The sequence below is a fragment of the Alosa pseudoharengus genome, unplaced genomic scaffold, assembly GCF_046254945.1.
Source record: "Alosa pseudoharengus isolate Yale_2024_CS ecotype anadromous, Long Island Sound unplaced genomic scaffold, YU_APseudo_1.1 YU_APseudo_1.1_scf_22, whole genome shotgun sequence".
Classification (NCBI taxonomy): domain Eukaryota; kingdom Metazoa; phylum Chordata; class Actinopteri; order Clupeiformes; family Clupeidae; genus Alosa; species Alosa pseudoharengus.
In genome coordinates, this window is record NW_027468680.1 from 24219933 (window position 1) to 24246358 (window position 26426).

The following is a 26426-nucleotide window of genomic DNA, read 5'->3' on the forward strand; positions in this document are numbered from 1 at the left end:
TTTGTTTCCAGACACAAATGAATACTTTTTTACACTTAGCCTTATTTAAAGGGGCCAATCTTTAGGTGAAAGTTGCTTATTGGAATCTATACATCTATTTTGTATTTATATTTTCTAAGACATTCCATTAGATACTGTATTATCTTCTGATATTTTTTAATTTTAATTACACAAGGTCGTTTTGTTCCATTTGATGCTGTCGCAAAATTTATCATGAGCCTCACATTAGATATAATTGCTAAGAATAGGACTATGCCAAATCTGACATTTTCATTCTGGTCTGGTGTCTTCTTTAGGCAAATTTCTCCAGATTAAATCACCTACGCCATAAAACTGCGCAAATACACACGTTTGTTTTCCAGCAGGACATATTAGTTTGATTTTAACACTTTTTGAACAATGGATTTATAAAAACACTGTTGGAGTTATACAAGGACCCAACTACTTATATAGGCTTTGTACATTGTTATCAGTGTTAGATTCATTTTACAGCAAGGATTGTGATTGTCGGGTGGTCTCATTTTCGGAGGGGAGTTTTGGGGTTGGTAAGAGTGAGCTCACCTATGGCACCGAACGCCCAGAGCCGAGGCTGTGCCTTTTAGAAGCCAATCCTCTCATCGCGAGAGCCCATGCTCCTTCCGAGGGTGTCATTCCCACCCTTGCATTGTGCGCTCTGTCCTGAGAAACGATTTACCAAGCGCAGCGACGACGCACCTGACTGCCTCATTGGACGGACATATGCGCCCCAGCAGCAGGGAAGGAATCAGTGTTCCCGATTCACAACAATAGACCAGAGCAGCCTCATTTCATCTACAATAGCAGCAGCGAAATCATTACAGGTGTGCTAGACGTTTTCTTCTCCAGTAATATGAATAGCAATGGTCAGCCGGAAAAGCAGTAGACAGAGCTAGCTAGTTAGCTATCCTTGGTTTTGCGCATCGTAAGTTATAGTATCAGTCGGCAAACTTGCGGGCCTGCCACTTGACCCCCGGTTATGCCGGCGCTTTGGCGTGCCTGAGAGGTGGGAAATTATTAGAGGCATGGGGATGGCGATCTGACGTGAGGCCCTTGTGAGAGCCTAACGTTACCGCTTCAATAATCTGACAGTCATTGTGGAACATATGATTAAAGCCAGCTAACATTAGCCAGCCAGTTATGCCTCATGTTAGCTTGCTTAGCCCACAAATGTTAGCACTCCATATTGTAACGTCATTGTGGTTTGTTAACGTTAATATTTTAAAGTAGAGTTCAATATTCATTTCGTGGCCCATGACCCTCGGTTCAGCACACCACAGTGAGCTAGCGCCATGCCTCTAGGTTGGTGTGTCAGACATGAGTGAAATGCATGCCGGTGCTAGGAAGCTAAGGCAACCTTACAAGCTAGCAAGGCTGGTGGTACACTTGACTGTTGCAGCTCAGACGGTATTCGTAAGTATAAGCTAAATCAGTGTATGTTGGGTTTCGTAAAGCTAAATTAGATTGCTGAATAATGATAAAATTGCAGTGATGTATATTATTTCAAAGCTCTGTTTCATTCAAGAGCCATATTATAATACAAGGCCTAACACGCATAACTGGGGAATTAAATGTAGTTTACCCAGGCGTTTACTATAAAATATTCGTGGGAATCTAAATATTTTGCTCATTTTCAAGGTTGCGTGTAATTAAAAATGAATAGAGTTAGTAACGTTAGAGCAATAAGCACAACGTATCCTTTTACTCGAGAGGAGTCCAGGAGACTGAGATGACCACCACAATGATGAGACGTATGTCAAGTTGACGTGCGCATACTTAAAGCGAACTTGGCTGTAGTCTTGACCCACTCTTTGTTGACCCGATGTCTTGAGTCAGATTGTCATTCTTATCCAGTGGAACTGCGTGGAAATCAAGCATTTATTTGTCTTACAAAAACGTTCTCACACTAGCAGCATATTGGATAACAGAACTACAGTTCACATCCCTGTTCTTGCAGTGGTGATTGCCCAGGCGGGGTTCTCAAATTGGGACGAGCAGTAGGTAGCGGATGCTCGCAATGATCAATACTATGATGCTAGGACCTATGAAATAATAATTATGTTATATTGTCAACGATTTAACCATTTGTTAAAGATAAAATATTAATTTGAACTTCATTGAATTTAGCCTATAAATTATATCTGTTGTGAGCCTACAAAATATTGAAAATGGGTTGCAAATGGCTGTTGCAAAGCTGATAGTCATATGCAACACACCGGGGATAGCGTTGGTTTTCTGGCAATACTGGGGCAAATCTCTGACGACGCTGTTTAGAAGGTCCCACTCCCAGTCTGAAACGTATGGCAAATTTTAACTAAGGCTACTTAATGAATTGTTAGGTTCAATCAATTGGAAAACTCACTTAGGTTATTACAGTACACGTCTGGCACAGACCAAAGCAAGACCAAAATACATCGAGTCACATCCGGTATGTGACACATCTATATGTGGTACTGTGTCAGATCTGTATTGGATATCTAATATCATGTATCTGTTACGTAATCTCACTGACTACAACTTAAAAGGTGAAGATATATATGGCAACATTTTGGATGATCATGACAATTTACTTATTGATGATTGATTAAAGTTCTCTGGGGGAAAAAGCATTGTCCAATATCAATGGGAATGTGCCTGAACAATACTCAGTGATTGATACCACTGATCTAGAAAGAACACTGGATTGAGCATCCAGATGTTTTCGCCCTATTGCTTATGACGTGTTTCGTGTATTTCGAATGGCACCATGGCATTGGGACCACTTACGTATCCCAGCTTATGGACTTGCACACAAAATGCACAATGTTCTCAACGATATTAAACAACTTTTAACCTGTGTCTATAGTGTCGGTACTAATTTGATCATTTAGACTGACTCACAAAACAGGTACTTTAAAAAAAAAAAAAAAAAAGACATTTTAAAGGTGCTCTAAGCGATGCCACACGTTTTTTAGGCTAAAACACTAGCTAGCTGTCTGTCCTGAATACACTGTAAAAAACACGCGATCTCTATGGACAGCCTAGGCTCCAAAAATGGCAACAAAAACAACCTGGGCAAGCCTAGCCCATAAAAACATAACAAACTGTTCCAGCAAATCACAGATGAGATGTGCGTTTAGGAGAGTTTCAATTGCACGGGAATAGCACGGGAGGGAGGGGGAGGAAGTAGCGACCTAGCTCTCTGTTTTGTTTGAAAGTCAACAGAAGTGATGTTACCCAGCATCGCTTAGAGCACCTTTAATATTGGTTTTCCCATAGTAAACACCATGAGTGGGTCCCGCTGTTGCATCTGCCATAGATTAAGATGATCGATCCAGTGTCATTTTGAGACCAGTGATTATACGTTAATAATGAGATCCTGTATTTTGTCTCCCCTCCCCTACAGAATGGCTGTGGAGCTGTATGACTCACAGTACCTGCTGATCCTGGCACCGTCTCTGGTGGTTGCTCTGATTTTCCTGTTCTTTTGGCTCTTCATGAAAGAGACATCATATGACGAGGTCCTGGCACGCCACAAAACTCAGTTCAAGTACCCGAGTGTGCGTCCTGAGGTTCGCAAGAAAAATGACAGGAAGAAGAGTAAGAAGAAGGAAGGAGGCGGAGGAGGTGGTGGAGGAGGTGGTGGGGAGTCAGAAGAGGAGATACGAGATGCAGACACACCTGAGGCTAGCGCCAGTGCCGTGTCCGAGGAGGAGGAGGATGTGGTTGCTAGTGTAACACCAGTAGTGACTGCAACTGCACCTGTTCAGGCAGAGCCAGCTGCTGGGCTAAGGAAGAGGAGGGAGAGAAAGCAGAAAACCGCTCCAAGCGCGGTAGCTCCAGCATCCGAGGAGCTAGATGTCAACAGCTCTAAGCCTTTACCCATAAGCAAGGCAGACCCACCACCACCAGTTGTCAAGCAATTAACTCCTCCTCCACAGCAAAACCGCCCTCCAACCAAATCTGAGACTGGAAGTAAGAAGAAGGCAAAGAAACTGAAGACAGAGACAGGTATGATAAGTAGGTGTGTCTGTGTGTGTGTGTGTGTGTGACACAAAACATGTACTGTTGTTCAGATGTTTGGAGTCAGATAATGTGACATTTTCCTTGGAAACTGTATTTTTTTATTTATCAGATAAACTGCACAATAAAGAGAACTATGTTTAGGGAATCCAGATCACTTGTTTTGGAACCCACCACCAAACTTCACCCTGATTGGCTGATTCATTTTTACATGGCTTATTAACGCTATTTGTTTATCCAGCAACGCTATTTGTTTATCCAGCAAATAACGATGTCCATAGACAAGGTAGAATATGTTGCATGATTTTATGAAATTACGATGTATTGCGACATCATGCAAGTCAAATTTGCAGTTTCTTATGTCTCATTCCATCGAACTACAGATCCGCTACCCGATCTGGCAAACTTACATAGTGCGGTTATAGCCGATAGAGGGCCGCGAAGCGAATGCAGAAGTGCCGTTCACCCTGTTACGAGTTTTTGGAAACATTATTTTGGAAACATTATTTTAAGGTACAAAAAACTCTTTGGTGTTGCTTTAAGACCATCTTGACAAGACGAACATGTTTTATTCCCAGCAGAAGAGCCTGCAGGTGAAACTAAATCACATCTACCACCACCTGTTGCCAAAGAATTGACTGCAGTTTTGGCTGAAGTGAAATCCCAGGAGCCTGTTCCTTCCCCAGGGAATAACAGCACCCCACCACCGGTTGCTGCTACAGCAGGAGGAGGTAGCAGTGGGAAGAGGAAGAGCTCAAAAAAGCAAAAGGCTGAATCAGGTAGAGCCCATATAGCAGCTAGGGTTAGTTAGATAACCATCGCAGTCATTTGTACAACAAATGAGGTAACCAGAAAAGTTATGGGTTCAATTTCTGTCTGCCACCATTGTGCTCTTAAGCAAGGCACTTAACCCCGAGTTTCTCTTGGGAGAATTGTAAGTTGCTTTGTAATGTAACTTGCTTTGGATAATAATCAGGTATGGTCCGTATAGCCTGGTTTCACTATACTCACTCACTAGTTTCACTTGTGATGACAGTCTGAGTACTTAGAATTGGGAAATGTTTCCAACCCTAGCATCATAACTTTGAAATCATTGGTCCAGCCTAACCAATCACATTGATCAGGGATTCCTAACATTACTTTCTACTAAGGGGCCAGGCTATAGCTCATACACAGCCGGTTAAAACATGTTAACCCTTAAAGGAGTACCGTCACACCGGTGTGACGGGAATGTTGGGAAATTAACATTCTAAAGAATATCTGGGTTCATTGAATTCAACATAGAATTTTAGAACCTTCAATTGTTGCGGAACTTAGAATGTTCAAAAACCTACACCTTTAAGGTTTTTAATATTTGTTGTTTGTCTGTCACTCATCCCCCATTCTCTGGTGTTTGCCCTGACCATCTCTGATCTCTTTTGTCCTGTCTTGTGCCTTGGTGTCAGTAGTAGCGGTGGACAATGCCCCTCTTCAGGCAGCGGTTCCTCCTGGTGATTTAGTGGTTCCTGACAACCACCAGAGCAGTTACAATGAGAATGCCCCCTCTCCTACATCGGGCCCTGTTCGCACATCTACTAAACAAAGCAAGAAGCAAAAGAACGAGACCGACAGGGGTGAGGATTCTCTTTTATCGACCTCTTTTATCCAGTCTTAGAATCAGGTTTATCTTTAAATTGAAAACAAGGCGGTTATTTTGTCAATCAAAATTGCCTGTATGTTTCCTCTATCAGCTACTAAGGTGTACTTAGATTTATAGTGATTGTGAAACTGTTGACAGACATGTAATCCGTGAATGCTTCATGTAGAGAACTCTGAGATGAAACTGAAGGAGCTGCTCACTGGACTGAGTGGCTTGGTGATGTCCGACGCAGAGGTGCTTAGTGTAGTCTCCATGCTGCACGAGAGGAGCCCTGGAGCTATGGAGTCTTGGTATAAGGTAAGTGTGTGTTGTGTTGTGTTGTGTTGTGTATTGTATTGCATTATGTCTTGATGTTAGTTAGATAAATGTAGAAAAACATCTCACATTATTTGGAGGACAATGCTTGGAAATGAATGAATGAATGAATGAAACCTTTATGGCCCCAGAGGACAAAGAAGGGAAGAAAAATAGATCTTGATTGTTGTGTTTTCCCCCTTCTGTCCATCTTTTTGGACTCTGAACCCTACTGAACCCTACTGAACCCTACTGAAGACTGCTACTAAGAATGATCCCTCAGTGCAGCAGCAACAAGAACGAGAACGGCTGTTGAACACATTCCAGGAGGAAGCCTGCATTGCCAAAGATAAAGTCAAGCAGCTCTCACAGGTGCGTTCTCACACACCCGTAATTTCACGACTATTAACCAAGGTTTATACAAAATTTGTTCAGCTGTGAGGTTAATACACAGGGGTGGGCTATACATGGGAATGTATTTATTTTCTTCCTTCTTCTTTATGATTAAAGCATGATCTGATTCATTGGGCTATTTGGCACTGTGGTTACTGTAATACACAGGCGTGGTAATTAAATGGTTTTGTTTTTAACATCAGGTCATTCATTATACTTATTAACTTTTTAAAGCAATGGATGGAATCACCCTGATCCAGATGCAAACTTTTTAAGGTTACCAGATCTGCAGTACCAGTACTCAAAATGGAATTAGGCCCTACATATTACAATTTGGCCTAATACCTATGTAAAGAACAATAGGTAGAACAGCCAGCAAGGGTTGCTTTAGATGATGTTTATTTAAAATATGTAATGGTAAAAAGAAATAAGAACTGACAGGCTTCATTTAAATTCATGTTTCAGGAGTTGCAGTTGGAGAAACAAAAGAACGGTCGTGCAGAAGCTATGATAAGGGAGCAACGGGCTGCCATGGAGAAAGAACTGAATGTCATTCAGGCAAAATCACAGAACAGCTATCAAGAGCTAAACAACTACCAAATCAAGGTACAGTAAGCGTCGTCTTTCACATATGTATGCACACTCCACGTCACTATAACCACCATGTCGACAATAATCCACTGTTGTGTATCCGCTGTGTATTGGGGACCAGTTTGTCCTCCTGGGAATTTTTTTATATTTATAGTCCAGTGGGCTAGACATTTAGCCTGGCCCCGCCCACCTAGATCTTCTTTCAGGCGGATCTAGTCTGGAACACCATAGTTCATAACCATTTCCCCCAAACAAGAAAAATGTCAAGCCAATCAGCGACGAGGAGGAAAACGAAACCGAAACTTATTATGATAAACAGAAGCAGCAACACCTGCAAATGTGGAAAATGCAGAATTTTTTTTACAGCAAAGGTAGATCCACATGCATTGTTTTCTGACTGTTGATGCTGTTTATTGTCAGTTTGTAAAGTTTAAGCAAAGAAGGAAGTAACGTTAGGAATCTCTGATCAATGTGATTGGTAAGGCTGGACCAATGATTTCAAAGTTAGTGCCCGTCACTATGCAAGTGCTGGAAACGTTTCTCAATCGAGAGTCACCAGACTCTTCGTTTCCTGAATGAGTTTGGATTTTTCCAGGCTACTACACATTATCCCTTACATAAAGTGACATATTAACATGACTTTGTAAGCTTTCATGGGATTGAACCACTTTCATCAGATACGATGACTCTATGACCAAAGAGTTCGTTCACACTTCAGAAGGTCAAAGTGGTGTACATCGAGAAAAGTATCGATAACATTTTTAGTCCTTATATCTTCTCACTAGTTTTGGTAATGTTTCTTAGCCACCCGTTAATTGGTTATTCATTGTTAGCTGTAACTTTATTTTTTTCCGTCAATGGAAGAAAATCCTTCATGTAAAAATGTTCCAAGTGAAGAGGTCACTGAAATTGCATGATTTGCAACGCTGACCTTTTTGGACTGAGGAGTGAAAACAAGGAAGCTTTATCATTTGATAATTGATCTGTTTGGATAGTGTAGAGGATGACCCCTGTACTTTTCAGGCCATCCCTTCCACCTGACTCTGTTTGCTTCAACAGATGTTATGGCATATATTTATATTTCTTAGGATGGCCTATGGTTTTAGTTAATGAAAAGGCTTTTGCTTCATCACTGATGGAATTTCAGTCCTAGAATAGGTATTACATGTATCCCTTTGTGACCACAGCACTCCCAGATGAGGGAGCAGCTAGAGACCCAGATCGCCAGGCTAACACAGGAGAATGGGATCTTGAGAGATGCGGTCAGCTCTGCCACCAACCAGATGGAGTCCAAGTGATTATCCCTTTTTGTCCTATCTTTAAGTTCCACAGTCCCCTTGCCATATCTCACGTTGTCCAAATATCAACAATCCCATATGTTTCAGTTTTCTTTATTGTGTGTGATTTATGTGTTTCGCAGGCAATCTGCTGAACTTAACAAGCTGCGCTCCGAGTGTTCAGGCCTGGTGAAGGAGCTAACTGAGAACAGTACCAAGCTGCAGCAAGAGGAGCTTCAAAGGAAGAATCTGGAGGTCAACTATAAGCAGAATGTCTCTCAGCTTGAGGTAAATATCTCAACACAAACAGAATGCATTGAAACCTTAAGTTGACAGAGACCACATTTGTGTGTTTTGAGTTAAACATCTTGCAATAGCATTACACACATGGGTGGTATCTCAGTTTCTATCCTGTTAGTACTGGTGAGGCTTTGTCTGAAGGATGAGTTGAGTCATGTTTTTCTTACTCTTTCCCTTTCAGGTTCAGTTACAAGACGCTAAGCGTCGCTGGGAGGAGCTTCAGAACTACCTTCACAGCGTCAACACAGAAAGAGAGAAGCTGCAGGCCACTAAACAAGGTATGAGTCAGAGATTGTACTCTGGGAAAATATGTATGTTATGGAACGCTGACTAAGTGTTATTTCAACAGCTGGACATGTCCATGTGTGTTTCTAGGATATTGAAGGGGAAATATATAGACCAATGAGTTTCTTTTGCCTGGAAATAACATCAATACAAGACAAAATATGATATCAAAAGAGGAGACCCAAGGTCTAACTAGGACCAAGGAGCAGGACCGGAGCACACAACGCTTTAAGTGATTTTTTTATTAGTGCAAACCAACTAACGTTTCGATGCCCATGCGTCTTCTTCAGAGTCGAAACGTTAGTTGTTTACGTTGTGTGCTCCGGTCCTGCTCCTTGGTCCTAGTTAGACCTTGGGCGTCCTCTTTGGACTTCTGCGTCCTGTTCCGTGAGCACCAACCAGGCTGAAGCGCAAGTGACCCCCTTCTACAAAATATGATGTATTGTGCTATGTAAATTGCACAATTACATTGAGATGTAAATAAGAGATTGTAAGGGATGGGAAATGTATATGAATAATTATGTTCTGAAGTGTATATGTTGACAAAGTGTCAGATGCATGGATGGATGGATGTATGGCCGGATGGTTGGAGGGAAGAAATATCATAATCATACATTTCATTTCAAGCAAAAAAACTAACAGAAAAACGAAAAAAGGGCAAAGGTACAAGACTGTACATATTTTAATTTTTGAGCGAAGGAACTGCTTGCCCCATTGGCCATTGCGAATGATACAGTTTTCCGATTTAACTTTAGTTAAACACAATTTAAAATAGTTCATTGAATGGCCACACATTGCTTCTCATTAGCTCAGCAGCCATGTTGCCAAGGAGCAAGCAACATTAGTAAAGGCTGGAGTTAAGGCATAAACATTTCCATGGCAATCTACCAATTAAAGGCTCTGCTTTTACACGTTAGGATTTTGGGTAGTGTAGTGCTTTAGCGTGAAATCGTGAACAAAACACATTTTTCTCAAAACAAGATAGATGCACCATACCCAAAACTTGTTTAATAGCATTAATTAACTTGTAAAATTGATGAATCCACAAAAAGTAGAGGTTAATTCATTTATATCATTTTTTGTATTATTTTCTAATTAGGCTACCGATCAGAAAGTAACACCAATGACGGTAACACCAATGACAATTTCGAGAAAAAAAATGATTTTTTTTACAAAAATGGCTGCCATGTGACAGACCTCCTGTCATCAGAAATATAAAAATCACTTAATTATTAAACCTACTTTTTAAATATTTTTTTACACCCACACAGCTATAAAACGAGTAACACCAATGACATCTTTAAAAGCCACGCTTAAAATTCTAAAACAAATCATGATATTTTAAACAAATGAAGTAAGGCAGTGGTTCTCAAACTTTTTCTTTCATTCCCCACTTTGATCAAGGGGGCATTCTCGAGCCCCACCTGTCCCTCATCACTCTAAGAGAGTGGTAGGTCAAGCTTAAAATGGTCAAATTTATTGAAATAATGACAAGTTCTAAATATATCCTCTTCAACAGAGTTAAAATCAGCTGGTGTTGCAGATATAATAATAATAAATAAATACATAACTCACATATTTCTGTTTTCCAGCAACATATTAGGAAGCATAGGCCATTTTACAGCATTGTACAATATATTCAATGAAATACCAACATGCTGCATTAAATGGATCCATAATCCAGTCATACTGAGCACTGTTGGTTGGGAAATATTTTTGAAATAAACTTTGCAGGGATGTGATGTAGGCCTACTGTTTAATACATGGGATCAGAAGAGTGCCTCCCAATCAGACGTTTCAGCGATTTCGCTCAGAAATCTCACAGGCATAATACTGTCGCGATCGAGGCGCCTGTCCCATACTCCCATAAGTTTTTTTTGGTGAATGCAGTAATCTTATTTGCTAGGTGAGGTAGGTGCTTGTCTTTGCCTTGTAACTGAACATTTAACTCAAATGTATCGCTAAGATATCAAATATATCGCTAAGATAGGCCAGCTTCGTCAAGAAACGTTCATTAGTGAATGTGCTTGCAGATTCAAACATGAGCTCTTCCTCCAAGAAGAGGCGACTCGGAGCTCAAACACGCGCGACAGCACTTTACCTCGGGAAAGCCACCTTGCCTCGCTGTGAAACAGTACAGCCTTTTGGTCAGCTACCATCTCTTCGCAAAGTGCGGAGAATAGACATGCTTTTAAGGGCCGGGTTTTGATGAAATTCACCACTCACAACAACGTTCAAAATGTCATGCATGTCGGGACTAACGAAGCATCGGGTGCTACCTGGGCCCAGGCTACAGATAAAAAAAATAATACAAAAAAATCATTTTTTTCACGTCAGTTCGCGCCCCACCTGGCATGTCTCCGCGACCCACAGTTTGAGAAACGCTGAAGTAAGGCATCTCACAAACATAATGCCTTTGTCCACTGCACTTCTTCAACTGACCTCTTGACCCAAGAGAAACTTCAGAGTCTGTGCATTATGTCAAAATAAAAGTGTTTTGTGTAGAGTAACACCAATGACGGAATTTTGGGGGACAAAAAATAATTTATTATTCACATTTATAATTTATTTTTTACCATTTCAGTGTTCTATTGATTTTATGCTGTGTTAAAGTTAAATGTATGTGAAATTTGATTTAAGAAAATACTATTTTTAAATGAAAAGTACACAGCTCAACTTCCCTGTATGATCAAAGGGACAGCCATTTTCATTTTTATTTGCAATAAAACTGGTCACATTCGACTAGCATGAAAACAAATCCCAGCGAACGGTCGAACTCGGTACACATGTGTTATTAACCCCTAGGTTCATTTTGCGCCGGAATTGTCCTTTAATGGAAGTGCTATTAAGTGCTTTAATGGAAAACCGCCATAACACAACACCTCTTGGAAGGTGCTCAGGATATTATTTCGAAAATAAAACTGTGTTTTGTACTGAAATGATCAATGCATTTCACTATCGTCTCTGCCATTCCTTTCTTCTAGAGCTGCAAAACCAGCTGATGACATTGGAGACCGATCTGAATAACAAGAACAAGGAGATCCAGAACCTCCACAGCAGCCTCACTGACACCATCGTTTCTAAAGAGCAGGTTGAGCAGAAGGTCATGCAGCTGCTGGAGGTTTCTCAGCACAGCCTTCCTGATGAGTCACTGCAGCAACAAGTACAGGTCTGCACACACCCATACATGTTGTCTCATTAATAATCATATGCAAGTCATTAACAAAACAATATTACAAATATTGCATCCACTGCTGCTGTACTTGCACGTAATGTTTAGGGATGCCATGGTCGAGATGGTTGAGTTATTTACATTTTTTAAAGCCAAGCACAGTCTTTGCACTGTGTCGCAAGGGACTCATTGCAAGGCACTCTGTACTGGGCTAATCAGAAACTAGCTCTTTCTTCATACACAATAACCTTTCTCACGAATTGGGAATGAAAACATGGTATCTCTTGATCAGGCACCCTTAAAGAATGTGAAACACTGCACCTTTGACGAAGAAAGGCACAAAGTCTGAAGTCAATCACTTTCAATTGACTCAAGATAGCAACATACCAACAATGAACACAGCTTGATTTTTAACCAGGAACACACCCACGGGTGCAAGTTTTTTTGCTATTTGAACAAGGTGCCTGTTGGATAGGGAAATGACAACTGTGTCGGTCTAAACCCAGTCAACAGCATTGTGCCTGCCACTGTGTGGCACTGGGTAGAGCAGCCTTTCTCAAACTTCTTTGACCTTAGGCCCTGTCATGTCAGATGTTGGGGTAATGGGGGGTGTTTTTTTTGTTTGTTATAATTTTCATTAGAATGTTTGAATGTCAGAAAACACAACACCAGTTTTTGGGTATGGTAACGACAAAAGAGATGGGCATAAATCACTGATTTGGAGATCTTTATTAAAAAGGTAGAATAATTGGGCTACTATCGCTTTTGAGCATGTTCTATTCAGATCTGACTAAATACAATTATGCTCAATGCTATGCAGTGAGTTATCCAGTCTCTATGCTCCGTTTGTTATGGACAGTTGCTGAAAATCAAGCCTGGTTAACACCAGACCGATTCTCAAATCTCAGTTGAGATTGAGAGTGGATTTGGAAAGCCTTTGTTGACTTACGACTTCCAGGGGCATAACTAGCAGTGAAATTGAACTCAAGTTGGTGCATTAAACTCTTAACAAATAGTTTCAGAAGTGCAGCAATCAAATCTTCATTGTAAACAAAGGTTTTTTAAAAATGCCGTTGTTTACTCACTTCCAAAGAAATACACGTCCATATCTGTTTGACCCCGTTGCTATCAGCACAGCCATTAGTGCTATCAGCACAGCCATTAGTGTTGAATGCACTTCTCTATCTGTCATCATAAAAGCCCGCCTCATGCTGGATCTGCGATTGTGATTGGTTCCTGGGTTTTTGGAAAATTTGAAATGTCTGTCAATGGCCTCCTTGCCAGACTGACCTGCAGAGCAAATTCAAATTTGCTAACAGGTTCGTCAGGCTTCTCCCAGGCTAGCTGAAATCCACTTTGTTGTATTGAATAGCATTCATTACCTCTTAGACTACCAACATTATCTGTGCGGTTTGAGTGGTTTCAGTTTCTCCTGCCCACATTGAATGAGCACTTATACCACCATCACCTTATTTTATGCCTCTGTGTTTGATTACTCCAAATCAGTAAGTATTTCCGGATCAAGAATTTTTCTTTTCTTTTTCCATCGGCCCCATGGTTCCATGATCAGTTAAGCCGCAAATGATCAGACGAATGATGGAAGCACTGGACATAATTTAACTTCCTGTCTCCATGGACCAGCAGTTTCCTCGTTGTGCCATAGTTTGAGAAACACTGCGATATAGTCCTTATTGTACACATTAGCGGTGTATGTATATGAGCGAGTATGCCAGATCATTCTCTCATGATTATTCATATTCTTTTTGTTACCAGGATCTTTTGAATGACAACAAATCCCTACAGCTCCAAATTGAAAGTCTCAAGTCTACCATTAACACTCAGGTGGGTTATGTGTCTTACAAAGCCTAAGACATGCTAAGGTAGAAAACCTCTTTTTTGATCTTGTGTTAATTTGTTTTTGATGTTCTACTTTGTCCTACAGGCCACCACAATGTCTCATTTCGAAGAACTCCAGAAGCTGTAAGGAATATATAAAGATATTATGCTGAAAATCAACATCCATAGTTCTTTTTTATGTTTTTCAAACTTTTGACTTGTGTGTGTGTGTGTGTGTGTGTGTGTGTGTGTGTGTGTGTGTGTGTGTGTGTGTGTGTGTGTGTGTGTGTGTGTGTGTGTTCAGATTGGCTGAGAAGGAGCAACAGAGGAAGAGTCTTGAGGATTCTCTCAATGCAGAAAGAACTAGTGGAGCCAGCAGAGAAACTAACATGCAGGTTAGAATACAGCAACCCAAACCCCACCCCTTCAAAACCATCACCAAATAATGTACCCCAGCAATACACCTACATAAGTCCTCGTAACCTAATAAAAAGTCAATGCTGAATCTCCATTGTCCCACCAGGGCTTGTTTGATAAATGTGGAATGATCTTTTCTCCTTAGGCTATTCACAATGAGAACATGAGCCTGAAGGCAGAGCTTCAGCAACTGCAGTTACAGATTTCTGAGCAGGTACTGTAAGAGAAAGGGATGCAAAACAATTGCCTGTTATATTCATATTGTTAATGCATGGGTAATAGTCATTGCATTTCTCCATCATTATTTCTTATTCACTTAGTTTATACGCAGCCATTTTTCAGACCAGTTTTGGCAAACAAAAATGTATGTTTGTGAGCAAAAAAGGAAAATCCTCCAGAGAAAACACTTCCCAGTGAAATTATGAAATTAAATGAAACAATTTAAAACATGTAGCTCTGGTGAAAAAGTAATTTATTTAAAAACAAACAACATACATTTGTGTTAATGAGACCGCATTAATGAGTGTGTTAATGAGTCCTCTTGCCCAGAATATAGTGCTTTATAAAACTGGAATCATGCCGCTAGCACAGTTGGCGTTTTTTCTCTCCAGAGTGTAGTCATAAAGGCATTTTGCTGTTTTGGATTTGATAAAACACACATTTTGGTGTTGGTCGGACTTGCACTGATCCAGTAATCTTGTTCTATCTCCCTCTCTACAGGCCTCCTCTCAGATGGCAGTGGAGCAACTCCAGATGAGGTGAGTGGACAAGATGTTAATGTGATGGGGCTGGCATGCAGTAGGCTGAAAAGTCGTGGGTTCAATTCCCGGCTTCCACCGTTGTGCCCTTGAGCAAGGCACTTAACCCCTAGTTGCTCCGGGGACAGTGGCGCTTGTAATATAATTGACATGTAAATCGCTTTGGATAAAAGCATCTGCTAAATGAATAAATGTAAATGTGATCGTTGCAACAGATCACAAACACTCACCGGTCAGATTGTGTCACGGTTTCGAAATCAGACACAAAAGGAGAGAAAAGAGAGAAGTATAAATAGTCCTAATATAAATAGCTGAACTGAAACAAGGAACTACAGTATGTGTATAAAGAAAAGTGTCATGAGGAATATTGTTCATATATAATGTTTGATCTGTGAAGAAAGAGAGGGGGAAAAGTCAGCCAGACATGCAAAAAGTCAAAAATTCAGATTGAATTCAGATTTGGTGAACCACCTAACATATCAATCTTTGGACCTTAAGGTTTCCTCAGAGGGACCTCAAATCTCAAGGTTTTTATTTTTCCTTGGAATTTTCAGGTGTTGTGTTTGTAATACATAAACTCTTTGAAATTTAGATAGAAGACCCTTAGTGCCCCTGACAATGTCAATGTCAATCCCAACATGACTTCTTATGTTTAAATAAAAACAAAGTTGAATCCATACCAGATATTTTTAAAGTTGTAATAAAGAAAATTAGTGTGCCACACTGTGTAACACTGAAATTTTGACTAAGAGTGAGAGTTATGTTTATATATCAGTGACCCACAATCAATCTCAATCTTCATCAAAATTTCATAGTGTTAGCAATATGTCGCCTTTGCACTTAGATGTATTTTTTTTTAATTGTTTAATATAATCATATTCATAATTAGGTTTCTGATTATAGGTGGATGTTGGTTAGGAAATCACAGTGTTCTAACTGGATTTATTTACTTCTATTCCATGTTTTTTATGCGATTGTCACAGTCTCCAAGAAAAAGAAAACAAGATCAAAACAGTGGAGTCTGTCTTGGAGGCAGGCCTCATTGAGATGGCCAACAAGGAGGAGGCACTGAAGGTGAGAACAGGAGGTCTCGGAACAAAGGACATACTGTATCCTTTGTGACCAGAAATATAACAGTTATGATGTTATGAGTGCAGAGCTTTGAACCTGTTGATCTTTACAGGTGGTGAGGGAAGAGAATGAAACACTCAAAGAGAGAGTAGAGGCTCTGCAGCAGCAGACTACAATACAGGTACCATTATTGAAATGGCTTGCACAGTGCAGCATATCACAGCTCGCAATTTCCAATCCCACATTTTACTTCTGCCTGAGGTTTTGGATGTATTGACTGCACCAAACAGCCTACAGCCTATTTCTAGAAGTATTCATGTTTTTTTTTTTTTTAAATGGATGGACAGATGGAAAAAATGATGAACTACCTCCAAAACTACAAATTTGTTTCATTACAGAAAAAATAGATAACTAAATTGAATGTGTCATCTAACATGTTTTTCATTCTAGGCCTTAGTAAATTCATTCAGAATAAGTGTATTTATGGGATGGGCTATATTGACCTCAACAAAGATAGTTTGTCAGGGAATTTAAGTGAGCACTTTCTTTTTGTATAGGTTCAGAAATACACACACTGATTAACTATGTAATGGTCAGTTTGAAGGGATATGGCTTGAGCTTTTAAAACATGTCTGACGAGCTACAATTAGGCTGTGTGCATACCTGCAAACTAGTTCATATATTCATCCCTTTATACAGGCATCATCAGAATCCGCTCTGGATGAACTCCAGAGACAGTAAGACTATATTATTTAATAATAATAGCACTATAATTTTTCAGTTTTGTGATTCTAATTTTGTGAATCTAATTATTGTCAGCCAAAAATTTAATTGATTTATTTTGTTTTTTATCATCTATGAAGGGTCCAGGAGAAGGACATGCAGATCAAATCAGTAGAGGAGTGTCTACAGAAAGCTATGGACAGTGGAGCAAGCAAAGAAGAAGCCATAGAGGTTTGTGTGTGGGATGCTATCCTAAACCAAATAGCTAAATTGTTATATAGTTTATGTGGTTTAATTAGCTTTCCCTTAACAGTAGAGTCCAAAGTCTATCAATTAAAGGCTTGGTTCTCCTAAACAGAAATATGTATTGTGTATGGTATGGAGGAAGAGGACCCATAAATGAGTAGGTGTGTCCAAACTTTTGACTGGTAGTGTATTTCTGAAACTGGTTGCAGGTTTTGGAGAAACAGCTGGAGACCCTAAGGGTTGAAGTAGATCAGCTCAAAGAGAGAGAATTACAAGAGAAAGTCCCTGACCTTCAACCCCAGATTCTGGATCTTCAGACACAGTATGTTTACGCTTGAGCTGTATGTATGAAATATGGCAGAATGGGTTTGGTATGTTGAGTAACTGCATGTTGAATGTGTTTTAGGCTGGCTGCCAAAGATTTGGAGCTGCAGGCCCTTCAGAAGGACATGGAAGAGAAAGCAAAGCATGTCGATGAAATGCAGCAGCAGGTGACGAGGCTTCTAAAATGATTCAACCCCTCTGAAATTCATCACCATTCACTGTACTTCAAAATGCTTATGCTTATTCCCTAGTCAGTTTACTATGAATATGTATTTGCCATAACGCTTTAAAAGTGTTAGTGGATCTTATGCAGCCAGAGGCTTGTGTCTTTCCATAAATGGTGCCTATAGTATCTACCTTGAGTTATCACAGATGATGGATAATTTTTAACAGATGTAGCTGTTGTTTAGTCATCTTAACCCTCTGGTAAGGGTACAGTTTGGGATTGAGCACAAGTCATGTAAGGTTGTTTTTTAATGTGACTGGTATTTGTGTTCTCCTTTTCCCAAAACAGAGTCAAGCTGAGGCAAGTCAGGAGCTGCTCATAGCGTGAGTAATCTACCCCTGACTTAGTTTGTGACCCTCCTAGGCCACACCCCAAATAGGGCATTTTCAAATGCTGGCTAGGGATAGACGCCTTTCTCAGAAAGCTTGGCAAATTGAAGCAGTTTAACAGAAAGATGGGTATCTATGCAGTAGCTCCTCTACCTGCTATGCAGATTCCTCCTCTTCCTCCCCCTTCTACCACTTTCTCCCCCTACCATATGTTGACTACAGTAGTACTTAATAATATAGGCACTCCTATCCTCTAGTACTTAATAATATAGGCACTCCTAACCTCTACTTCTTATAATATAGGCACTCTTATCCTCTAGTAATTAATAATATAGGCACTTCTATCCTCTAGTACTTAATAATATAGGCACTCCTATCCTCTAGTACAGGGGTGGGCAAACCTTTTGGCTCAAGGGCCACAGTGGGTTTTGAAAATTGGCTGGCAGGCCTCAACCCCCCCAACCCCAACAACACACACACAAAATACTGCTAATTTGATGCTGTTTAACAAATGTATAAATTGTGCACTGTTGCTTTAAGAACAATTCACGTTTAGTTCTCAATGATCTTCTGCCCGCTCTGCTATGGCTAGTGTTGTAGCCTACTTATGGGTGTGCCCCTCGCACAGTTTATAAATGGTCAGTAGTGGGAACTACTGTAGCCCTCATGATTTCCTAGAAGAAGGATATATCAATTATCAACAATTATAAGCCAACTGGAACCTCTCTCTCTCTCTCTCTCTCTCTCTCTCTCTCTCTCTCTCTCTCTCTCTCTCTCTCTCTCTCTCGTCAGCGCTCAGATGCGTTCCCAATTAAATGGAGTAGCATAACGTTCAAGTTAGATCTGCTGCAAAGGAGATAACAAAGAGTAGGCCTATCATTTCTATTTAACATGATGCTTTGACATTGTAAACATTCTCTAAGAGAAGAGTGAAAAACAGTTTGCAGTAAAGCTAGCCAACGTTGTCTCTATCGCTCGGGGAAAAAAATAGCGAGTGGCCTGATAACCTAATTAAAGTGCTTGGTGGGCCGGATGCCGTGAGGAAAATTTGGTCTCTGCATTTATCCCAATCCGTGAATTAGGGAAACACACAGCACACCGTGTACACACAGTGAGGTGAAGCACACACTAATCCCGGCGCAGTGAGCTGCCTGCATCAACAGCGGCGCTCGGGGAGCAGTAAGGGGTTAGGTGCAGGCTTGGAATTTCACCATTTTAGGGGCACAAAGGCCAAAGTTAACTACAGTGGGCATCGCTTTCAAATGGCCACTTCAGTCGCGCATTACGAGGCGTGAAGCTGCGTGAAGCTTTAGTACCACTTTCAGCCACTGTGCGTCGCTCTGCCACTGTATATCGCTCTGCCTGCCGCCCCTTCTGAAAAAGCTTGATTTACCTCGATTTAGGCTACTTGGGTATGGCTTAAGGCTTGACTACACGGTGGTAACGGAAATCGAAATTTGCTGTCTACATTATTGTCAGTGTTGGGTTAACGTAACTACGCAAATCAAAACAGTGGTGTGATAATTGAGCCAGTAGAGAAATAACTGTTTAGATTTCATCTGTAGCCTTGGGTAGGCTTCTGCGACGTTTTTAACAGGCTACGCTAGAGGCTTAGACAACTATGACCCACGTTTTGGTTTCGTAAATTAATTTGCCCTACTTCTTGACTGCAATGTAGTCAATTGACTGCTTGACATGTCATTTTTATTTTTCTGTACAATAAACAAATACATCTGCTTTATGCCGCAGAATTACGTTCATATTTGGAACTTACATAGTCCAATGCATCGTTACACTACGTTAGTGTTTCCCAAAACCGTAGCAGCAACGAACGTTCGCAACCACTATCGTAAAGTTGTGTAGTTACAACTACACCTCTCGACCTGTGGTAGAATGCTAGTAGAAGCATAGTTCCAGGGATCTTCATGTCAAAGACGTCACTGACGCCAGTTATTTGTTTGCAAATTAATAATTATAAATTTATTTAGTTTTCTAATTGATATTTACACTTCTAACCACCATACATCCATATTTTAAAATGCCCAAGGCAGAAAATACATAAATGAAAAGTCAATTTGCAGCCATGTGCATGTAAGTAAAAGTCACACACCTGCAGATAATAATAAGGTGGTGCGCTCTTTTTGACGAGTCAGCTGAGAATATGTAGCCTTTGATTTTCATGGAGGGGGGGGGGGGGTCCTTGTTAGTTTACACAAACCAAGCCAAGAAGGCTGATTCTGATTTTGATAATATGATCTGCACAAAAGATAAACTTAGGTAAACAACGATGTCAATATTGTTGTCAAAATCTTAACCCAGATTCGAACTCTTGGACAGGGGACTGGTAACTGCTGTGCAACGGCGGCTGCCGGCCTTAACGCAATGCGCCACAGAAGTATGTGCAGGTGCCCGTTCACGTGCTACTAAACGTCATTAACCACCTTAGTCCAGACTACTTAAGTTTGGAAACTATCATGGTCCAAACTTACAGTACTATGTAAGTACGACAGTTTTGGGCAACAGTCGTAACTTACATGTTGGTTAGTTGAACGATGCATCCTGTTAGTAAAAAGGTAACATCCGTAGTTGTACGGGAAACGCACCCAAGATCAGCTTGTAGGCCATTAGCAATCTGTTTATTTTATTTTATGAAGCCTACACAGTAGATCACATGCCACATTCTCACTTTCAATAGACAGATGCAATAGCCATTGGTCAAGTATTGAGTATAAAGCAATTAAGATAGTACCCTATACAAAAAGTACTTCATACTATCATAAAAATTAGTTGAAACGAATAGCATTTTGCAACTTGACAAAACACTGGATTAAATATCGTAGGCACAGGAGAAAACTTGTACATCCATTGGCCCGTGGGGAGATCACATGCCAGTTGCCTCTCCCTTCAGTGCTATAGACTCGTTCGGCTGTGAGCTTGTTTCGCCAAAAAAAACTATTGCAGATATCAATGCGTCTTTGTTCATGGGTTTGGCCTCACAGCAGAGGCTTAGACAACTATGACCCACGTTTTGGTTTCGTAATTTGCCCTACTATTGACTGCGATATAGTCAATTGACTGCTTGACAGGTTATTTTTATTTTTCTGTACAATAAACAAAAACATCTGCTTTATGCCACAGATTTACGCACTTGGCCAGCCTATAGAACGGGCACATTTTGGAGAGAATAGAGAATGTACGCACGCAAGAATCTGGCTGGTTACCAGCAAACAATGTTTAATGCATTAACTCAAGACATCAAACATTTTCTAAACAATACAAACAGAAAGGATGCAGCAGGCAGCAAATGTAGAAGAGTCATTTCCAGTGGAAGGACAAAATGCTGAATGAAGCCCAAAGATATGAAGGCATATCTGGCAAGTTGTTATTTTTTGAAGACTTAAATGGTTGGGCTATAGGCCTAGTTTGCAAGGAGACATAAAGCGTGAGCATGCCACACTATCCACAGCTGTGGTAGCAGGGGGCGGGGGGGGGGGGGATAGGAGGATTACTGTCAGGAGGATTACTGATTTATATAAAATTATTTAATAGAAGGCCTGCCTCGAATGCAGGCTTGCCCAAAAAAAGGCCTGTGGTTTGTGCAGCCTACAGTAAGTAGGTCTTAGTGAGTTAGGAGTCCTCTAGACTTCTTTTCAGCTGTCTCAGAGGTGGAAAGTTGCATTCGAACACACCTAATGCAGTTCAGTGAATTAGCAAGATGCCATCAGAAGCCAACAATCATAAAGCACAGTGCGCATGAAGCTGTCTGCGTGTTGTAGGCTAGATTTGCGTGAGTTCTTTCTATCTGCTTTACTTTTGTGAGTTGCGACCACCTGGCTATGTTATAGACGTTCTATGAGGTACCAGTGTTTAGCTGTGTCACAAAACAATAAGCTTTGTCGGACTACTTTTAAAATGATATTCAGGGCTATATACATTTTAAACATTCGGGGCTAAAGACCCGACAAAGCCTTGCGTTAATTCTTCAGGTGGGAAGTGTCAGGAATTTTCATACGAGACGCTCTCATTGGTGGTTAGTATATGGAGTAGGGAATTGACAGCAGCATATCCAATCACATTATGAGAGATGCTGAATTTAACATAAACTGCGATGTTTGATTTTAAATGAATGTAAATTTAGCCGGGACTGTAAGCTTGCACACGTGGGTGCTCGATGTTTTCAGTGGGTGCCCGAGAGACGGAGCACCCACGGTATCGGCGCCTATGACGAGCGTATCTCGCGGTTGCATCCATTACAAACAAACATGCAATGTGAACGTCTGGGATTGGGGAGAGCACTAAATGCTCTTCTGAATAGGCACGAAGGCAAGCCTTTAAATGAAAAACACTCTTTAATAATAAAAAAAATAAACGCTAATGAAGTAAACTTGTGACCATCAAAAATAGTTTATCGCCTGTAACTCCGTGATAACAGGATGTAACAGGAAGGCATTTGGCTGAGCAACGGAGGTTAATATGCTGTATATTTTGTCCAAATGATGTCTGTCTATCATCGTTGCACTCGGAGAAAACCAGAATGTTTAATTTGTCCTGCGGTTCTTCTACGGCTGCAAACGGGATTCACTCGCCGTTAACCAAATATTTCTTTATTAGGGCAGGGCAGGCATATTTCTGGCTATTAAATTATTTCTAAACCAGTCTGCTAAAGTCTGTAGTGAAGTCTGTGTAGGGTTTTCCAGCTCCATTTCTTTTTACGAGACACCCTGCTCACTTGAGACATCTGCCGGTTGTTGCAGCGTCGTTGCAGCGTCACTGGAAAAATACAAATTAAAGTCGCGTGATGCCGCGTGATCCCGCGCGCTGACCGCGAGGGAAGCTGGCCAAGTCGAAGCACTGCCCACTGTATACAGTAGTATGCTATAAAAATTATCAAAGTTGTATTCACTGCAGTAGACCTGCATCACTGTATGAAACATTACAAAAACATAAAACATGACATATTACATATAACTGTAAATCATCTGATCATCTAATATTTTCAGATATCTAGGCTATATTTAACATTTTTTTTGTCTTTGGCCTGTTATGAAATCATGTATTGAACAATTTAAGCACAGCTCAGCTTTAAGAAACTCAAATAGCCTAGATGCATGCTTAGCATTTTGTGATCATTAAGGCTACTTTCACAAACTCTTATAGTCAGCTGTCCTCTGATTTACCGATATCTAGGCGACATTTGTAATATTTATTTTGTATTTGGCCCGTTATGAAATAATGTGGAACAATTTAAACACAGTGTAAAACTTAAATCCCAAATTTGGAGACATCCATGTATGTTGAAATTTACTGCAAATTCAAAACGGGATTAGTCTGGAACGGCTAACTGTACAGGGGACTGTTTTACACCTTTCTGTTCGGTAAGGTCTGCTGTTTATTCTGATATATGGTTTGTCATATGTTAAACGAAGGGTTTGTGAAGTATTCCACCGAGATGAATGTGTAGGGAGATGGACGCAAAACCTTCAGTAGAATTTATGATTAAATTGAATGATATTATTTACTTTTCTTGCGAACCGTTCACCACAGCAATTAGCGGCTAACCTCGTTTAAAAGCTGAGAAAAAGCTCTTTCATGTAATACTTGTGATGTCTGTGTAATGAGTAGGCTACTTTGCGAGTAGTTCAACTGAGAAGAATGGGTTAATTTGGACGCACTTTCTTTCTTGCGCTGTCACTTTCTCCACTGCGTAATTTGCGCTGTGAATGCTAAGATTATTTTGACAGGCCATAGGCTAAATATATATCGCTATTAGCAGGATGCAAAGCAGAATATTTAAAGAAGGGGGCACCAAGGCCACCGTGGCCTGTAAACCTCTGATTTTCAAAGGGGCGTCACGGCCAACGCAAGGGGCTACGTGGCCGCCGTGAAATTCCTACCCTGGTTAGGTGCCTTGCTCAAGGGCACTTCAGCCATGCCTACTGGTCGGGGTTCGAACCGGCAACCCTCCGGTTACAGGTCCGAAGTGCTAGCCAGTAGGCCACGGCTTCCCCGTAATATGCCGAATGATTAAGTATGATTATGTTAAGTATTGTCTTGGGTTGAAGTGGTATTAAAAATAGCTTAATTTGTCAAAGCTCTTGTGCCATTCCTTGGGAAAAAGCAAATGGCCAGGTTCACTGCCAAAAAAAAGGTCACCACCACCACTTAGCAAATATGTAAGACCCTCCCTGTGGGGGCAATCTATGATTTAGGGTTGCTGCAGTTGGTCAGGTCTAGGTTCAGCAACGTTACAGTATGTGCCCAAAGAATGAGGTCAGCTGACTACTTTAATATACTGAATGACCAGGTTATTCTATTAATGTTTTTTTTTTCTGATTGCTTGGGCATATTCCAAGATGACGATGCCAGGATTCATCGGGCTCAAGTTGTGAAAGAGTAGTTCAGGGGGCATGAGACATCACCACCAGACAGAGTCCAGACCTTAACCCCATTGAGAATCTTTGGGATGTGCTGGAGAAGACTGTGCGCAGTGGTCCGAATCTCCCGTCATCAATACAAGATCTTGGCTAAAATGAATGCACCGCTGGACGGAGATACATATTGTGACTGCAGAAGCTTGTGGAAACGATGCCACAGCGAATGCGTGCCGTAAATCAAAGCTAAAGACGGTCCAACGAAATATTAGTGTGTGTGACCTTTTTATTGGCCAGACAGTGTAAATTGTAGGATTGAAGGGGTGAATATGTCCCAGGGATAATTAAAAGACATTATGCAGTATGTAGTATGCAAATACACAACAATAAATAGGTGATTTAGTTTTAGAAGGATTTCTCAAAATAATGGGCTAGTGTGACACTAGTGTTTGGAGGGGCTCTCTTCTGTTGACACTACTTTAACATTCTTGTATGAACATTGTTTTCTCACAGAGTAAATCTTGACTCGTGTACTGTAGAATCCTGTCTGAGAATTTTAAGGTGATGTTAAGTTGTGTCTTTCTTAGGTTGACGGAGAAGAACCAACAGATGTCTGACCTACAGGCCGAGATTGTAGAGCTGAGGGAGATGGTGGAACTCCACAAGAAGAAGAATAACGTAAGATTAGGTTTTGCACCCCACTGGTCATTTTAGAGGTTGTTTTATGTAAGCATATTTTTTCCTGCTATCCTAATGGGTGAATGGTTCTACATTAGGAATCAAAGAGGTTCAATCCAAGTGGCCATCTTAAATGTTTCTTAACTGTTACTCATCAAACTGTATTACCGTATAGCTGACACAGCCGTCTTTTTTTTTAAAGCAGCAGTATGGAAGTGTTTTACCTTAATATAACAGCTTCAAAGTCATTTTGATGGTAAATGAACTTGAAATGGGGAGAATCGTGTAGTTAGCACAGCTAGCAGAGCCTCAGAGGCAGAAAACCAGCCTTGTACTTTGGCTGACGGTGACTCGGAGACATCTCGCGAAAATCGTGCGAAATAGGGGGAGCTCTAGTTGGCAAAATACCCGGAACTACATTGGATTGCTTTAATAAAGATTGCCTTGTGTTGATTTCAGTTGTTCAGTTGGCTTACGTACATCTTGAAAAGTGAATTTGTCATAGTCAGCACACTCTTGTTTTCCCATCGATTTTATATGGATAATTCCCATCAGTTATGTTAGTCGTCTTTCAGTCAAAGCCAAAGACAAAAATGTGTCTTTGTATTTGAAGTCCATGGTTGTTGCAACCAGTCCTTCAAATGTGAATGTATTTGTTGGCTATGGTTTTATCTGCTATTAATTACTTACTGTATTTGGCCTTATGATAATGCAATAATTAGCTTATCAATAGTGTAACTACAAACATATAAATATTAATGAAGATATACTTTACGTAAACCAGAGCTCTCTCGGTGGAAGTTCACACGGTAGAGTTCTTTCACACGGTAGAGATCTCATTCAATACTTTCATATATTGGGACACCCCTGAGGGTGTTGAGTCATGACATCAATTCTTAATTTATGGATATGGTAACTTCAGATCAAGGACACATCCTGGATGAAGTTGAGGCTTGTTTAAAACAAATGTTTTGGTATGTACATACTGTTCTGCTTTGTTTATATTTAATAATCAACAGGTTGAATGTTAGAAAGGCTTTTCCATCAGTGATTCCTTGCATGCCATCACAACAGTTTAAGGGTCTATAATTTTGCTTTTTTCTTTTGCATTCTTTTTCTTTCTTTTTTTTTTTTGCATCGTTTTGCACATACATTTTGCATCATGTTGTCATCATTGGCTTCCTATCAGGTAATTACAATACACCACCGAAGGTTTGTGGAGACCTGAACATTACACTCATTTGTGTTCCAAAGTGGCTGATGGTGCGATCAAACACTGTTTTGTCTTTGAGAGAGTAATTTCACACTTAACTTTATTATAACCTAAAGCATGCAGCTATACATAAGAGAAGTGTTTTTGATTCCTTTGGGACTTGTTTTCTGATACCGACGGCAATCAATACATTATCCCTTATGTAAAGGCCTATATATTGTGCCAGTGAGTTGAATTTCAACAAGGTCCATAATAGTCTATACAAA

General features: G+C 40.5%; 1 protein-coding gene across 5 annotated transcripts in view; it reads left to right on the forward strand.

Moving 5' to 3' along the window:
• Positions 1-653: 653 nt before the first annotated feature.
• Positions 654-26426, forward strand: part of ktn1 (kinectin 1) — a 41536-nt gene continuing 15763 nt past the window's right edge. Inside the window, exons 1-24 of one of the 5 annotated variants that reach the window (XM_076299419.1) lie at positions 654-839; positions 3401-4005; positions 4596-4796; positions 5463-5630; positions 5823-5953; positions 6209-6322; positions 6809-6949; positions 8122-8228; positions 8355-8499; positions 8693-8789; positions 11781-11965; positions 13742-13810; positions 13911-13948; positions 14109-14199; positions 14367-14435; positions 14942-14979; positions 15963-16053; positions 16163-16231; positions 16750-16787; positions 16914-17004; positions 17229-17341; positions 17426-17510; positions 17858-17892; positions 24857-24947. In XM_076299419.1, the coding sequence (XP_076155534.1) occupies positions 3402-4005; positions 4596-4796; positions 5463-5630; positions 5823-5953; positions 6209-6322; positions 6809-6949; positions 8122-8228; positions 8355-8499; positions 8693-8789; positions 11781-11965; positions 13742-13810; positions 13911-13948; positions 14109-14199; positions 14367-14435; positions 14942-14979; positions 15963-16053; positions 16163-16231; positions 16750-16787; positions 16914-17004; positions 17229-17341; positions 17426-17510; positions 17858-17892; positions 24857-24947 (2811 nt within the window). In that variant the 5' untranslated portion in view covers positions 654-839; position 3401. Of the gene's footprint in view, positions 840-873; positions 1429-3400; positions 4006-4595; positions 4797-5462; positions 5631-5822; positions 5954-6208; positions 6323-6808; positions 6950-8121; positions 8229-8354; positions 8500-8692; positions 8790-11780; positions 11966-13741; positions 13811-13910; positions 13949-14108; positions 14200-14366; positions 14436-14941; positions 14980-15962; positions 16054-16162; positions 16232-16749; positions 16788-16913; positions 17005-17228; positions 17342-17425; positions 17511-17857; positions 17893-24856; positions 24948-26426 lie in introns of those variants that run through there. The other 4 variants (XM_076299424.1, XM_076299422.1, XM_076299423.1 and 1 more) reach the window with 4 other exon arrangements.